At 33.6% G+C, this 15618-nt stretch overlaps 1 protein-coding gene across 1 annotated transcript; it reads left to right on the forward strand.

Moving 5' to 3' along the window:
- Positions 1 to 8165: 8165 nt before the first annotated feature.
- On the forward strand, positions 8166 to 13876 carry LOC144558343 (uncharacterized). Its single transcript, XM_078307168.1, has 9 exons — positions 8166 to 8531; positions 9568 to 9717; positions 9815 to 9909; positions 10125 to 10218; positions 10330 to 10371; positions 10691 to 11050; positions 11367 to 11602; positions 12157 to 12399; positions 13277 to 13876. Exons 1-9 carry the CDS (start codon positions 8252 to 8254, stop codon positions 13619 to 13621), a joined length of 1845 nt encoding a protein of 614 aa, XP_078163294.1. The 5' UTR covers positions 8166 to 8251; the 3' UTR covers positions 13622 to 13876.
- Positions 13877 to 15618: the final 1742 nt, after the last annotated feature.

Consider the following 15618-nt stretch of genomic DNA (forward strand, 5'->3'; position numbering starts at 1 on the left):
GGGCAGCATAGATGATGCATGATGGTATTGTGCTTGTACATTTTTGGTAGTTGGGGATTTGGTGATGTTGGTTTGATTGTTGTAGGCAAAATATAGAGGAGAAATTTGTGAGACATCTTACCCTTTTTTGGTAGTACTATAACAACTAATGCACATTTGACATGGTCCAAAGCACACAAAAACAAACCAGTGTTCATCTTGGTGATTCTATCACACCTGATTGACCTGAAACCTTATCTTCCTTCTGATAGCTGATGGAAGAGTGTTTGATCTTCTGTGGTATAGTCACGTCTCACCTTATGTGGTATGATGGTTAATGTGTTTATAGTGAAGCTTTAGTTGATTGATCTGGAACTTGCATGAAAAAAATTTAAGGGGGATACATATTTGTGTCCAAAAAAAATATTGAAATAACACAAGCATAGTCTTCTATTTTTTTTTAATTGAGCTAAAGATATATATATATATATATATATATCAAACTTCTCAACTTTAAATATCTATAAAATATAACACAACCGAATTTTTAACCCACAATAATTTCTTCTTTTTTTTCTATTATTTTAAAGTCTAATTAATTAACTCTAGTTTAACGTTAATCTTTTTATGTTTATTTTTAATGAGAGTTAACTATTTGCTTTTGTTCCTCAATCTACTATCCACTTTTTTTTATAGAACTTGAACCCGCAATTTGAATTAATATTCTAACGATTTTTCCCAACCTGATGAGAATCTCAATCTACTATCCACTTCTAAGTGCTGATTAGAGAAAAAAAAATATGGTAACAAAATTAGAATATGAGTAGATCAAGATTGATCACTAAGCATTATGGATAGCGGGTTACGGACATTTAGCAATTATCAATTATCGGTTCATAGTGGAAATTCTTTTTTTGACTTATTTTTTTGTATTTTGTAGGCAATAAAATCCAATAAAAATCTCATTATAAGTCATGTTGCAATACCAAGTAATTAATTTCTATTTTGAAGTTTTCATAAGAAAAAAAATTCTATTTTAAAGTAAAAATTTAGAAGTAAATCAGCATTTTCTAATACTAAATACGACAAACCAACCATTGCATTACATACAAATTAATTAAAATAATAAAATAATCAGTGTCACTGTCACAATAAGAAAACACGAAATGAAAAATTATAAACATATATAGATGCAGTAATAAAAATTAAAGTTGTATATATTGACTTTTATATATTAGAATTTCTGTGCCTTAAATCAGTGAGGCCATATATATTCTTAACGATATTTAATTACCTTTCTTCTGAGTTCTGAATGTAAAGTACAGTGGCAACACAATAGCCGTCACAAAGAATCCGCTCCATAAAATGGTCAGTTGTTGACGAAGTATTTATGTATATGCGCCATTTTTTGCTTCGATGTTATCAAGTTGGAATCTTCTAAAAAAAATATAATGGACAGCAAATTCAATCAGGTCAAACCAACTGTTAAAATTATGCTACTATAAAACAAAAAATAAATATATGCAAAGAAAAATGGTTAAGGCTATGCTAACATAGATGTTTAATCGTCTGGCATTAATTAATTACCTAAAATATTATTTCAAACTACCTCTTTCGAGTCAACCTCTAGCATTGCTAGATGTTGATTATTTCAATTTTTATATGACGTTCACATTTTATATCAATAATGATTTACACATATATATACATGCAAAAATAACCACCCACTAACATATCTAAAATTTGATGCTGACAAGTTCTGCAAAAGCTTAATTCCTTTGACAAATAAAATCATTTATTTTCTCAAACTTCTATATAACCGATTTTTTTAAAAATTAATTTAATAAAAATAACCAGATCTGAACTGAAATTTTAAAACTACCCAGATCGCGGATTTTTTCCGCGACCCTGAATTTTTATTCCGGGCCGCGGAAAAAATTCGCGCCCCGAAATTTTTATTTTTATTTTTTTAAATTTTTTATTCCGAGCGCGGATATTTTCCGCGGCCCGGATTTTAAAATAATTTTTTTTTTTTTTTTTTAAGAGTTTGGAGAAAAAAAATATTGTTTTTCTGGCCCAAATTTGCACCTCTAGTTAACATATCAAAACACCTTCAAAAATTATGAAAATTTACCGACATGCATTCTTGACTTCATAGAATAAGGCTGTAAAGTTTCATACAAAATCTCAAAACAGATCGTGAGATATCGGCTCTCAAAAATTGCCCGAACTGCCGAAGGAATGCTTCTGAGCCCAACTTTGCACCTCTGATTAACATACCAAAACACCTTCAAAAATCATGAAAATTTACCTACATGCATTCTTGACTTCATAAAATAAGACTGTGAAGTTTCATAGAAAATCTCAAAACAGATTGTGAGATATCGGCTCTTAAAAATTGCCCGAACTGCTGAAGGAGTGCTTCTGAGCCCAACTTTGCACCTCTGATTAACATACCAAAACACCTTCAAAAATCATAAAAATTTACCGACATGCATTCTTGACTTCATAAAATAAGACTGTGAAGGTTCATACAAAAGCTCAAAACAGATCGTGAGATATCGGCTCTCAAAAATTGCCCGAGCTGCTGAACGAGTGCTTCTGAGCCCAACTTTGCACCTCTGGTTAACATATCACAAAACCTTCAAAAATCATGACAATTTACCGATATGCATTCTTGACTTCATAGAATAAGACTGTGAAGTTTCATACAAAATCTCAAAACAGATCGTGAGATGTCGGCTCTCAAAAATTGCTCGAACTGCTGAAGGAGTGCTTCTGAACCCAACTTTGCACCTCTGATTAACATACCAAAATACCTTCAAAAATCATGAATTAATTTAATATACGAGAAAAAAACTATTGATCTAAGAAATATTTCATAACAAACTTTTATAGTATCAGTAAAATATGTATGATAATCCATAAACTATGATGCCTAATGCAAAGCATGACTTTTCACATGAAATGAATGATTAATAAATTTTAATTTTTATAAATATGTATGATAATTCATAAACTATGATGCCTAATGCAAAGCATGACTTTTCATATGAAATGAATGATTAATAAATTTTAATTTTTATAAATTTCATACATATATTTATAAAACATTTAAATTACATTTTTCCTCTCTAAAACAAAAATATCTCACATTAATCCTTCTAACTTTTAAAATTATAAATTCCGTTTAATGTTACATATGATATATTTATCCTTCTAAAATTCAAAAACTCTAATATTTATCCTTCTAAACCATTAATATTACATACTTCTCACCAAATTTGAAGTATCATATTTATCCTTCTAAAATATAGGAACTCTCCAATTTAGTTACCTTGCTATCGTCATTCAGTCATTCTAAATAAATAAATCTCTCACGTTCCGTTCTCTTTGCTCTCATGTAAGGCGGCACAAAAAGTTCGTAGTTCGTGATTTGATTTGAGTTTGATTCAAAAAAAGTTTGTAATTAATTCAATTTGAAATTAGTTTGTTATGAAACAAATCAAACCAATTTGTTTTGAATCTTATTCAAACTCAAACTCAAACTAGGTACATGTATTTTGTTCGAAATTGATTCGTGAACTTTTTAGATTCGAATCTCAAATAATGCAAATAATGGCTTTAACCATTAATGAAGCACTCCTTCAGCAGTTCGGACAATTTTTGAGAGCTGATATCTCACGATCTGTTTTGAGATTTTGTATGAAACTTCACAGTCTTATTCTATGAAGTCAAGAATGCATGTCGGTAAATTTTCATGATTTTTGAAGGTTTTTTGATATGTTAACCAGAGGTGCAAAATTGGGCTCAGAAGCACTCGTTCAGCAGTTCGGACAATTTTTGAGAGCCGATATCTCACGATCTGTTTTGAGATTTTGTATGAAACTTCACAGTCTTATTCAAGTCAAGAATGCATGTCGATAAATTGTCATGATTTTTGAAGGTTTTTTGATATGTTAACCAGAGGTGCAAAGTTGGGCTCAGAAGCACTCGTTCAGCAGTTCAGGCAATTTTTGAGAGCCGATATCTCACGATCTGTTTTGAGCTTTTGTATGAACCTTCACAGTATTATTTTATGAAGTCAAGAATGCATGTCGGTAAATTTTTATGATTTTTGAAGGTGTTTTGGTATGTTAATCAGAGGTGCAAAGTTGGGCTCAGAAGCACTCCTTCAGCAGTTCGAGCAATTGTTGAGAGCCGATATCTCACGATCTGTTTTGAGATTTTGTATGAAACTTTACAGTCTTATTCTATGAAGTCAAGAATGCATGTCGGTAAATTTTCATGATTTTTGAAAGTGTTTTGATATGTTAACCAGAGGTGCAAAGTTGGGCCAGAAAAACAATATTTTTTTTCTCCAAACTCTTTAAAAAATAAAAATAAAAATTTCGGGGCGCAAATTTTTTCCGCGGCCCGGAATAAAAATTCTGGGTCGCGAAAAAAATCCGCGATCTGGGTAGTTTTAAAATTTCAGTTCAGATATGGTTATTTTTATTAAATTAATTTTTTTAATGGGTATTTTTAAAAAAATCGGTCTATATAATCACATAGCCAATTAATCATACTAATAATTTTTCCAAGTTCTTGAAAAAAACATTGTCCACTCCTTATGTGAAGAAATTCTGATTAAGCGGCTTTGAATGATATATCATATATATTTAATATTAATGTACATGTTAATAAATATTTATTTTTGTTAACTAACTGTAAGTGAGGATTATTAGAAGAGGAATTCAATTACATATTTTTTAGTGACACCGAATTAGAATTATATTTTTTTCATGGTTACGTAAGAAGTTGAGAGGCAAAATAAAAAGAGGACATATTCCTATAAGAAAAATTGGAAATTAATTAATTAAGCACACTTATTTATACTTTCTGCCTATAGATTATTTTTTCCGTTAAATGGCGCAAATTGCATTCGACAAATTAATTCATGCCCGTAGACATTAATTTTATGAAATATCATGACTTCTGGACTTTTGCTAAAAAAATACGGGTCAGATAGAAGCTAATATTATTATATTCGTATCCTTTAATCTAATGAAAAAAAATATTATTCTTACCCGTATCTAATAAGTTAATGAAAAAATCTTATTCATATTTGTCTTATCAAATATAGTACATCTCGAAAAAATAAATATAAGAGTGCTATTGATATTTTGATTTGTGCTTTCAGTAAAATACTTTTCAAAGCAAAAAAAAATTAATTAATTAATTAATATAACTAATCTATTTTATGGAAATTGATAAAGTACAAAATCATAAAAAAAAGGAAGTTGTCTCATGTGAATTTGAATTAATTAACAGTTGGAAAATAGATTAAAAATATATTCTATTTACTGCTAAGCTAACGGAAAAAAGAAAAAGAAAAAGAAGTGTACCTTTATCAGCACTCATAAGTTAACATTTTTTTTTTTATTCATATTCATCTTATCAAATACAATATAAATCAAGTAAACAATAAAATGCTATCTTTTACGAATTCACATCCTCTCAGGTTACCTGATCACTGAGTACAATTAAAACGGATAGTCTAGAATAGTTTTTTTTTTTTAACTTAGCACGAGTCTAAAAGCACAAGTAATTAATACTGCCCCTGCACTATCCGAATTCGCATCCTCTGAGATATCTCATATTTTGCGTGACTTTTTGGAAAATCTCAACCGTTCAAAGACGTTCTGCATGAATCTCAAAGCTCAAACAATACTGGCCCCTCCGCTATCCCGGCCGAATAGGCACCGGACACGTAGGTCACGCAAAATATGAGATATCTCAGGGGATACACACTCGCGCTATCCCGATAGACACCGGCTGAGAATAAATATGAACCATCCGTTTTAATTGTCTTGAGTCAGGTACCAAGAAGGATACGTGTCTTGAGTCAGGTACCAAGAAGGATACGTGTCTTGAGTCAGGTATCAAGAAGGATACGTGTCTTGAGTCAGGTACCAAGAAGGATACGGATCCGTCTTTGACACCTCCAAATGCAGGCATAGACCACTGGACTTTTGCTATGCTATATCTGCCGTACTATATATGTTATGGATAGCATAGTTTAATGCTTTTAAGCCCAATTTGAATTGCGTTGCAGGGCCCAAAGTTTTAACTTTAGCTTACTTGAGACAAAAATAAAATAATTGCAAATTTTAGTGGAAAAAAAGGCATTCAAAACTTGTCATTTGCCATTCCAATATGCGTTCCCTCCAGCTTTTTCCTTATTCCTTAACCCATAGGAGCTAGATTTAGAATCCAATTAAGCATTTCCTCATCTACAAGCAAGCCACATCAGATCCAAATATTTTTCACAGCACCTTTCCAAAGCTCTAATCTTTTTTCATGACAGAACTGCATAATTTCATCCCAATATTCTTGTAGAGATTTTGTCCATTTGGGTCCCACAAGAAAAAGACTAAAACCTGCTCTTCCTTGAAAAGTTGCATAGATCACAACAAAAGGAGCGCCATGGAAGATCAATCAGATTCCTATCATACAATATTATAAATGTAATTTACTATGCACATCTTCATGCAAATGCAACAGAGGAGAAAGCCTTGTACTCACCATGGCAAACCCGTACCTCTCCTCGCCGGCATCGGATGATGCACCAACACTTTTGACAGATACAAATTTCATGAAGAAATATGAGGAGATTGACTCGGCAATACGTAACAACAAGCGCGGGAACCTTTCAGAACTAGTGAAAGAAAAGGACCCAGGTGCAAAAATCAACTAGAGATATATAACTTTGTACTATACTACTATATATGAGGTCATGGCTAACACATTGCCTCCTAAAAAGAAGTTGCCAATTCTAACATTTTTCTGATGTTTTGGTTTTTCGTCAATTTTTTTTAAATTCTTACCTTTGGTCTTTCCTTATGTTGCTTTTCTATATTAGCATGCACATTTATGTTTTGATTTACCTGCAAGTTCAAGAGATCTCTAATAATTATCAGATATTAATTTCCTACCACATTTCTTTTCTATTCGAAAAAGAACTGCAGGCTTAATTAGCTCAGTAGCACGAGTCCTGTCTCTCTAGAGAGAGAGAGAGATGCAGGTTCAACTCTTGTGAAAACATCGAAAATTTAATATTGGGTGTACCGGTGCCCTTTAACAAAAAAAAAATGCATACATTCAAGTACGTCAAATGAAGAACACATGAGATTGATCAAATTTTTCAAATAAAATTATCAAAGATAGAGCCAAAGCATACCAATTTCAAAAAGTTCATTTTTACTTCTCTCTGTCTGAGTGTGATGAGCTTCTGTCTCTGTCTGAACGCCTTCTGCTATCTAAGTGACCGATAATTGAAAATGATCAAGCATTCTGTGTGGAGGGTGTTAAAGTGTAGCTGGACGGTGTAAAACAACCCGTCCTATTTTTATTTTTATTTTTTTTCCGCCGGGACGGGTTTAACAAAACCGTCCAGATATATATATATATTTAGTTCGGGACAGATCCTGTAAACCCGTCCGGATTTTTTTTTTTTTTTTTTTACGGGACGGATTGTCTAAACCCGGCCATGTTTTTTTTTTTTTTTTTTTTTGCACGAATTTGGTTAAGTTTAGAGGATTAGGGATGTAACCGGGATGGGTTATCACAACCCATTCTACCTACTTCTGGCAAAAACCCGCAAGTACTCCTCTTTTTCGATATTTTTTTTATTTTATTTCTATTAATAAAAAATTCGGCTAACACATTGCCTCCTAAAAAGAAGTTGCCAATTCTAACATTTTCTGATGTTCTGGTTTTTTGTCCATCTTTTGAAAACTCTTACCTTTGGTCTTTCCTTACGTTGTTTTTCTATATTGGCATGCACATTTATGTTTTGATTTACCTGCAAGTTCAAGAGATCTCTAATTAGCAGACATTAAATTCCTACTGTATTTATTTTCTATTCGAAAAAGAACATGCATTCAAGAACTGTGGGCTTAGCTCAGTAGCACAAGTCATGTCTCTCTACGGAGAGAGAGATGCAGGTTCAACTCTTGTGAATAGCATCGAAAAATTAATATTGGGTGTACCGGTGCCCTTTAATTAAAAAAAAAAAAATGCACACATTCAAGTACGTCAAATGAAGAACACATGGGATTGGGCAAAAATTTTAAATAAAATTATCAAAGATAGAGCCAAAGCATATATACCAATTTCAACAAATTCATTTTTAATGCATATAGGCCCGGTGAACCTATCAGAAGATCCGTTATTGAGCATTGTGATAGCATATGGCAAGAGTGATCTTGCTATTCAACTAATATCCGAGATGCCGACAGAAAGTGTGATGGCAGCAAATTATGACGGAGACACTGCGTTGCACATAGCAGCAGCCAGAGGGGATGTCAGAGTAGCAACAGCACTGGTGGATAAGAATCCTCGGCTACTAGAGGCAAGGAATAGGCATATGGAGATACCTTTGCACAAGGCAGCACTGTATGGGGAAACAGATGTGTTTTGGACATTGGTGGATAAGAATAGCCCGGTTGACGCGAGAAGGGAGGATGGCGCCACCATGTTGCATTGTGCTGTCATGGGCAATGCACCAGGTATGGTAGCTGTTATTTATTTCTCAATTTCTAAAATTGAGTTACAACTAGGGGTGCAAACGGATCGGATAGTGGTAAAACCATATCCATATCCGATTTTTATTTTTCGGATACGGATCGGATATTTAACGGATACGTACAGAAACGGATCGGATATCGGATATCCATAAATATATACATAAATATTTTCATAATATATAATAAATTATATGGTATATATCTACTATTCGGATACAGATAATTAAAATTCAAAACGATATCCATATTCGCATCCGCACAGATATTCAGATATTGGATATCCTATCTAATTTTCGGATACGGATCTGGATACGGTTGGATATTATCTAATTCGTTTGCACCCCTAGTTACAACCTCTGAGGAGTCTTGTGTTAAAGAACACCAAATTACTGGATCTGCTGTTGACTGTTCTATTAGTCGAATGGATTCTGTTGTTCTGCATTTACTGGGTTGGCCTAAACCAGCCTATGTGGCCCAGAAAAGCCGATAATCTTTGAGATCTTATTTGGTAAATAAACGAAAGGGATAAACCTCGGGTTATGATTTGAAAATATTAATTTTGGCTTAATGCAGCGCACGTACTACAGAATATAAACAGCGCTTCAGGTTGTTCGTGCTCTGCATGAAGCCAAAAACTACTCTGTTAAAATATATAACCAGTGTATTGTAGAGTATCGTACACTTGTTGACATTTCTTTTTATCTTTTTAATGCACACGAGATGTTCAATGAAATGTCAAAGTGATGATTTCCTCTGTGTACTGGGACCTAACATATACACATGCTGACCATTTGTAATTCTACAATCTGGCATGCAGTCAAAAAGGAGGATCTGATAGAAATCAGCTAGGTTCAATCCAAAAAAAAATCGGATTTAATCAAAACCAACCCTCTCATATACTGTTTCTCCGGGACAGAGCAATCTGTGTCAATTTTGTAGTTACTAAATCGAATTTGAATTTTAAGTCAAGTAATTCAGAAGGCTTAAATTTGTTTCCCCTCTTTTTCTTTTGGTAAAGAACTGGCACTTCAGATAGCAGAGGAATACAAGGATCAGATGATAGGGCGCAACGCACAAGCCGTAACACCATTACAATTGCTGGTAACAATACCTGAGCTCTTCAGGAGCCAACTGAGACTGGGTTCCCTGGAATCTTTAATCTATGAATGTGTGCTTTCTTTCTCAACTTCATCAAACAAATACATCGACTCTTAGACTATTCTATGTCCTTAATTCTGTGAATTTGATGTTTTTATATGTTACAGTTATTCCCTTGGAAGAGAGATACCAGAGTGTCCAAGGCGATGAAGAGGAGTTGTCGAGACCATCAACAAACGATCTTTTGATAAGTTCATGCAAGGTACTCATAATTACTATCTTATAAAAAAATAAAAAAAAACAAGAGGTTCTCCTTAAAAAGTATGGAAAAGAAACTTTCACTCTGCATGCATATTAATGGGCATGCTAATCTTATCCAGTTATCCTATTATTAAAACTATTTGTTTACTAAAATATTGTAATTCCGGGTCAAAATGTTAGTGAGAAGGACTAATCTACTACAATTGAATTTTGAAGGATGAAGGAGTGTTTTCTCTACTAAAGCTAAGGAAAATATTTCGACCCAATTACAGCACTCTATTTGATCTTTCACAGCTTGCTTGTATTCCAGGTAATCTACCTGTCCTGGCTTGTATCAGTGTCTGTTTCGCTTAATATATAAATGTAATTACCCCTGTTAATGTGTACTTAACTGACCCAGTTTCCTTGCATTTTGCAACAGTGCGATGGGCTCGGCTACTCACTTTCAATATAATAAAACAATGTGAGCAACCAATCTCTCCTAATCAATGTATTTATTTCATACATATTATCATCAATAAACATTATATGATACATTCTTTAAGTAACACTTACGCCATGAAGTTCGATCTTTGATTTCTACATTCTTCTTGCCAACAAAAATGGAAAGTTACAACAACATTTACCAATTTAGACTTCAACAATTGTGAGGTTATTTTAGGAATTAAGAAACATATTCTGAAGAAGGAAATGAATGACAATTGGAAAAGGAATTATTTGTGTTTTTGTTGGTTTTTATTGGCCTTATTATTTCCTATATTTTATTTCCTGAAAACTTGCAGTATCTCCTAGGATCCAATATCTACAATATCAGAAGGAAAAGCACAAACAAACCATGGACCTGATCGATTATTTGGCTAAGGATCCAGGTTATTGGGATTTCATTGGAAAAGGAAGAGTGCCTGAAGGGGAGAGCATGGTTCCAAGACTAAACAGTTCATTGCTAAACAGTTCATTGCCTCCTGCTATGACACCGAATGTGTCATTTAATCATGGAGATGATGCTAATTTAATTGGCACCAATAGCAATACAAAAGGTTCCAAAATAACTAGATGGGATGATTCGCCTCTAACACTTGGAGCTAAAATGGGTCTTCATGAGTTTGTTGAGAGGATTTTGATTGTCTGCCCCCAGTCTGCAGGTAAAATATATTTTAATTTCTAAAGCTGACCAGACTTCAGTTGATGTATGTTAACTGTAGATAAAAAATCCAATTACATATCATCAACTGCACGGGCGCAACTTGAGCTTGGCATAATTAAAGTGAACTTAACTGAGACTTCGACTCATCTAGCCTCAATTAAACCTCATAGAAGCTAATTTTATTTTTAGTTTTGAAGGCATTTTGACATGAGAATTACTGGAAATGTTCTAAATAACTATTTATATATGTAAACTCACATCAACATTATTCCTTCACACATTAATTATGGATGAATAATATTTGCTTCATGCAGCATATCTTGATGCTGAAGGAATGAATGTTCTTCAAGTGGCAATAAAGCATGGCCATGAGAAGATAGTAGATATAATAGAATCAAGGACGTTAGGAAATAACCCGATTTTGCCCTCCTGGCTTCTATCATCAATCGAGAAGAAGACCAAGAACACCATCCTGCATTATGCAGCTGAGAAAGAGATGGAAGATCAAGGCTTTGCTTTGCAAATGCAGTTTGAACTCCAATGGTTCGAGGTGTTAGTTATTTGCTTTTATTAGCTTTATCATTTTCTTAATTATTTTTGCAGCTACCACTTCTATGAAAACTGGAATCGTACTTCTTCATATCATCCTTTTACGTTTTATAGTTATACCAAAAAGGTGCTTATTTGCATTCCACATGGGCTTTATTATACTTTCATTCTTTTGATGTAGTTACACTTTTACAACCCTGTGGAACCAAATAATTTTTGACTGAGAGGTTACCATATTTTTGAGAAATGTATATATGAATGCTGGTTGAAATATATGTAATTACAAAAAGAAAGCTTATACAACTACATAATTCAGATGATGTTTTTCATTGATAACATGACTGTCAACTATTTACCCTACGCTGATGGTATCTGCTATTTATTTTGTTTTCATGATAAGAAGCATTACTTTGTATGACATGCTTGTCATATATACCAATTGATAAACTTAATGTTGTTGCTCAAAAAGCAGAACTAATAGACAAGAACCCAATACCCTTACAATAATATATTAAATTCTGATTCTTAGATTACTCACATTCTTTGTGGGTGCAGAGAGTGAAGAAGCTTGTGCCAAAGGATCTTGAGTACAGCCGAAATCAGAATGAGAAGACAGCGCAAGAACTGTTCACAGAGAAGCACAAGGATATGGTAAAGAGTGGCAAGGAGCAGCTGATGGAGGTCGGGAAAACCTGCTCTAGCCTTGTAGCTGCTGTTGTGTTCGCCTCTAGTTTCTCCATCCCTGGTGATAAAGACTCCAACAACAATCCAATCTTTGTTCATAAGATTGCCTTCAAGGTTTGCCATGTGCTAGCTTGAAACTACACCTTTGCAAAAATTAGTGATAAAATATTTAAATTATGGTCAATCAAGTGAGGCTATGGTACTTTGCAAAGCGCACATCGATCCGTACTATGGATTTATATTTTTGTTTTCAAAGTCCGAACAACCGATCTGTACCGTTCAACATGATCTTCATATGAAAATGTACTTGGAGATCAAATTTTACACTTTTTAGAATTTTCATATTATTTTTTAAATTAGTAGAAAATCATGTAATTTAAAAATTGTGGACCATCCAAAAGTAGTGATTTTTTCAACCTATCTAAAAAATAGTAAAAAAATTCTAAAAAAAGTAAAATTCGATCTTCAACTACATTGTCATATGGAGATCATGTTGAGCGGTTCATATCAACTATTTGAATTTTGAAAACAGAGATATGATTTCATTGTACAACCAAATTTGCGCTTTGCAAAGTACGTATATTGTAAACTGTTCTATATAACAAGAAACCCAAGCTAAAGACTATAAGCTATAAGGACAATTTTCTGTGTGGTTTCGAATACCCGTTGTGGTACATGTGGTACCTTGCAAAAGAGAGAAGTTTGTTTATATAAACTCATGGATCTAGTCATCTAGCCTATAGTTATCTTTCCTTCTCATTGTCCTAAAATGAAAGTTCTACATTAATGAATGAGAGAAAGAAGTCCGATTTTTGTTGCTTTTCAATTAACAAAAGGTACACCAGAGGATGTCATAATGGGTACATGTCTCCTAATATTTCATACGAGTTATGGGTCTCTAGGTTTTAAAGATACACTAGCCAAAAGTTTATCATTCAAATTAGGGCATGTAGAGGTGAAATATCTTGATCTAACTTGAAATTATTGATAGGTATTTTCCCATGCATATGTTCTCGGCCTCTCCTGTGCCTCCACAGCGCTTGTTCTCTTCCTTTCACTCCTCACCTCTTCTTACAAGGAGCAGGATTTCAGGCGAGCACTGCCAACCAAGTACATTTTAGCCAACATTTCATTTTTCTTTGCACTTGTTGCGCTGCTCGTGTCATTTTCCTGTAATATATTTCTCAACATCTATGGAGGTAGGAAGGCAGACACAGCAAATATTGTACCGATGGTATGTGAACTTACAATTGTCCCTGCAGTTTGCTTTCTGTTGTTGTTTTCTCGCAGTTCTTCTTTCGGTGTAGCAACTTATCTTCGCCGTGTTCTAAACTAGAAGTTATTCGATTCTTGAATGAATTTTATTGTTTATTTATCAAAGTCATAACTTTGATTTATATACAAATTTTATTATAACAACAACTGATAATATTTAACGGTATTAATTTTTCTTTATCATAAATCATCTACTAAAGACCAAATTTTATGAACAGTGGATGCTTATGGGATTGTTTATGATCTTGTGGTCTCTGTTCTCACATAGTGAAACTTTGCTTGGTGATCGTCTCGAGTGGAATTGGGGGATCCAAATCACTTCAAATTTGTGTTTTACGGTGCTTTCTTGCACGTTGAAATTTAGTTTGTTGTTGAAACTTCTATTTTTGCTAATAGTTTGTATGATGTTTTGTTGTTTGGTGTGCTTCCTTTCTGATCTGACCAATCTAAATGTTTAATTGTGCAACTATCTTTGGTTATTTGTATTTTAACAAATGACGTCAATTGGTAAATTTTCTTCACAAATTCAAAAATAAACAGAAAAATAAGAAGAGAAAGATGACGATATTCAAGTAACCATTTTGTTTGGAATTATTACCAAATTTGAATATATCGCCATGCATTAACCATTTATTTGGTATTAATTTATATGTGAACCACACATAATGTGGTCTGTTAATATTTAACTTTCTAAGCTGACCGGTGGGCTGAAGTTATTACACCGACGACTTACTAGTACCAGAGCCTAAACCGCCAGTAGTCACAATTACTTTAATTCAAAGACGACATGGCGGCTAAGCACGTTAATTGGAACCACAGAACTGATAAGTCCACTGCCCTTACCTGTCTCTATTAATTTTGATTCCTCTGTCTCACCACTGGGCTTATAAGAGGGCAAGCTCTGATGCACTCTAGCAATTATAAGTTGAGTTTTTAGCATTTTAATTAACTGCAATGAGGGGCATTCTCTTGTTCCTTACCCTCCTCTTTCTACTCCCTCTGGTTCAATCTTCTCTCACATCTCAAGCACAAGCTCTCTTCCATTGGAAATCAATTCTCCAGACCCAACAACCGCTTTCGTCTTGGAATCAGCATGTCCACCCATGCAACTGGACCGGAATCACTTGCCGCCACATTAACAAAAGAAGGCAAGTCATTACTGCAATTTCTCTTTCCAATAAGAGTCTAGTTGGGAAATTAGATGCTCTTAATTTCTCTGCTTTTCCTTCCATTAGAATTTTTTATCTCAATAATAATATATTTAGTGGAGTAATTCCTCAATCAATATATCTCTTCTCAAAACTGACCTATCCTGATCTCAGTGGTAATGTTTTTTTTTCCGGTTTGATCCCGTCTAGTATTGGAAACTTGACAAAGCTAAAACTTTTATACCTTTCCAGTAATAATCTCTCCGGATTTATCCCTCAAGAAATTGGCAATCTTACACATTTAATGGATTTGGAACTAGCAGATAACTTCTTGACTGGAGAAATCCTGCAACTCTAAGAAACCTCAGTAATATGAATATTTTATATGTTATGAATAATAGTCTCTCTAGTTCAATCCCTCTTGAAATTGGTAAACTTACACATTTAATAGATTTAGAACTATCAAAAAACTTTCTGAGTGGAGAAGTATCTACTAGTATTGAAAACATAACCAATCTTGTCTATCTATATCTTTGGAATAATAATCTCTCCGGATCGATCCCTATTGAAATTGGCAAGCTTACATATTTGATAGATCTAGAACTAACAAATAACTTTTTGAGTGGAGAAATTCCTACCTCTCTTGGTAACCTAAGTAATATGAACACTTTTTATGTTTCGAACAATAATCTTTCTGGACCGATCCCTCTTACATTTGGCTTGCTAACAAAGATGGTGTCTCTAGACCTATCTTATAATAATTTGAGCGGAGAAATTCCTACTACTTTTGGAAATTTAACCATGATTGAATTCATACAAATGTCAATGAATAGATTATCTGGATCCATACCTCAGGAAATGAATAATCTAACAAGATTACTTAGAATTGACTTGACAAACAACAGCCTTT

Source organism: Carex rostrata, chromosome 8, assembly GCF_964058835.1.
Source record: "Carex rostrata chromosome 8, lpCarRost1.2, whole genome shotgun sequence".
Classification (NCBI taxonomy): domain Eukaryota; kingdom Viridiplantae; phylum Streptophyta; class Magnoliopsida; order Poales; family Cyperaceae; genus Carex; species Carex rostrata.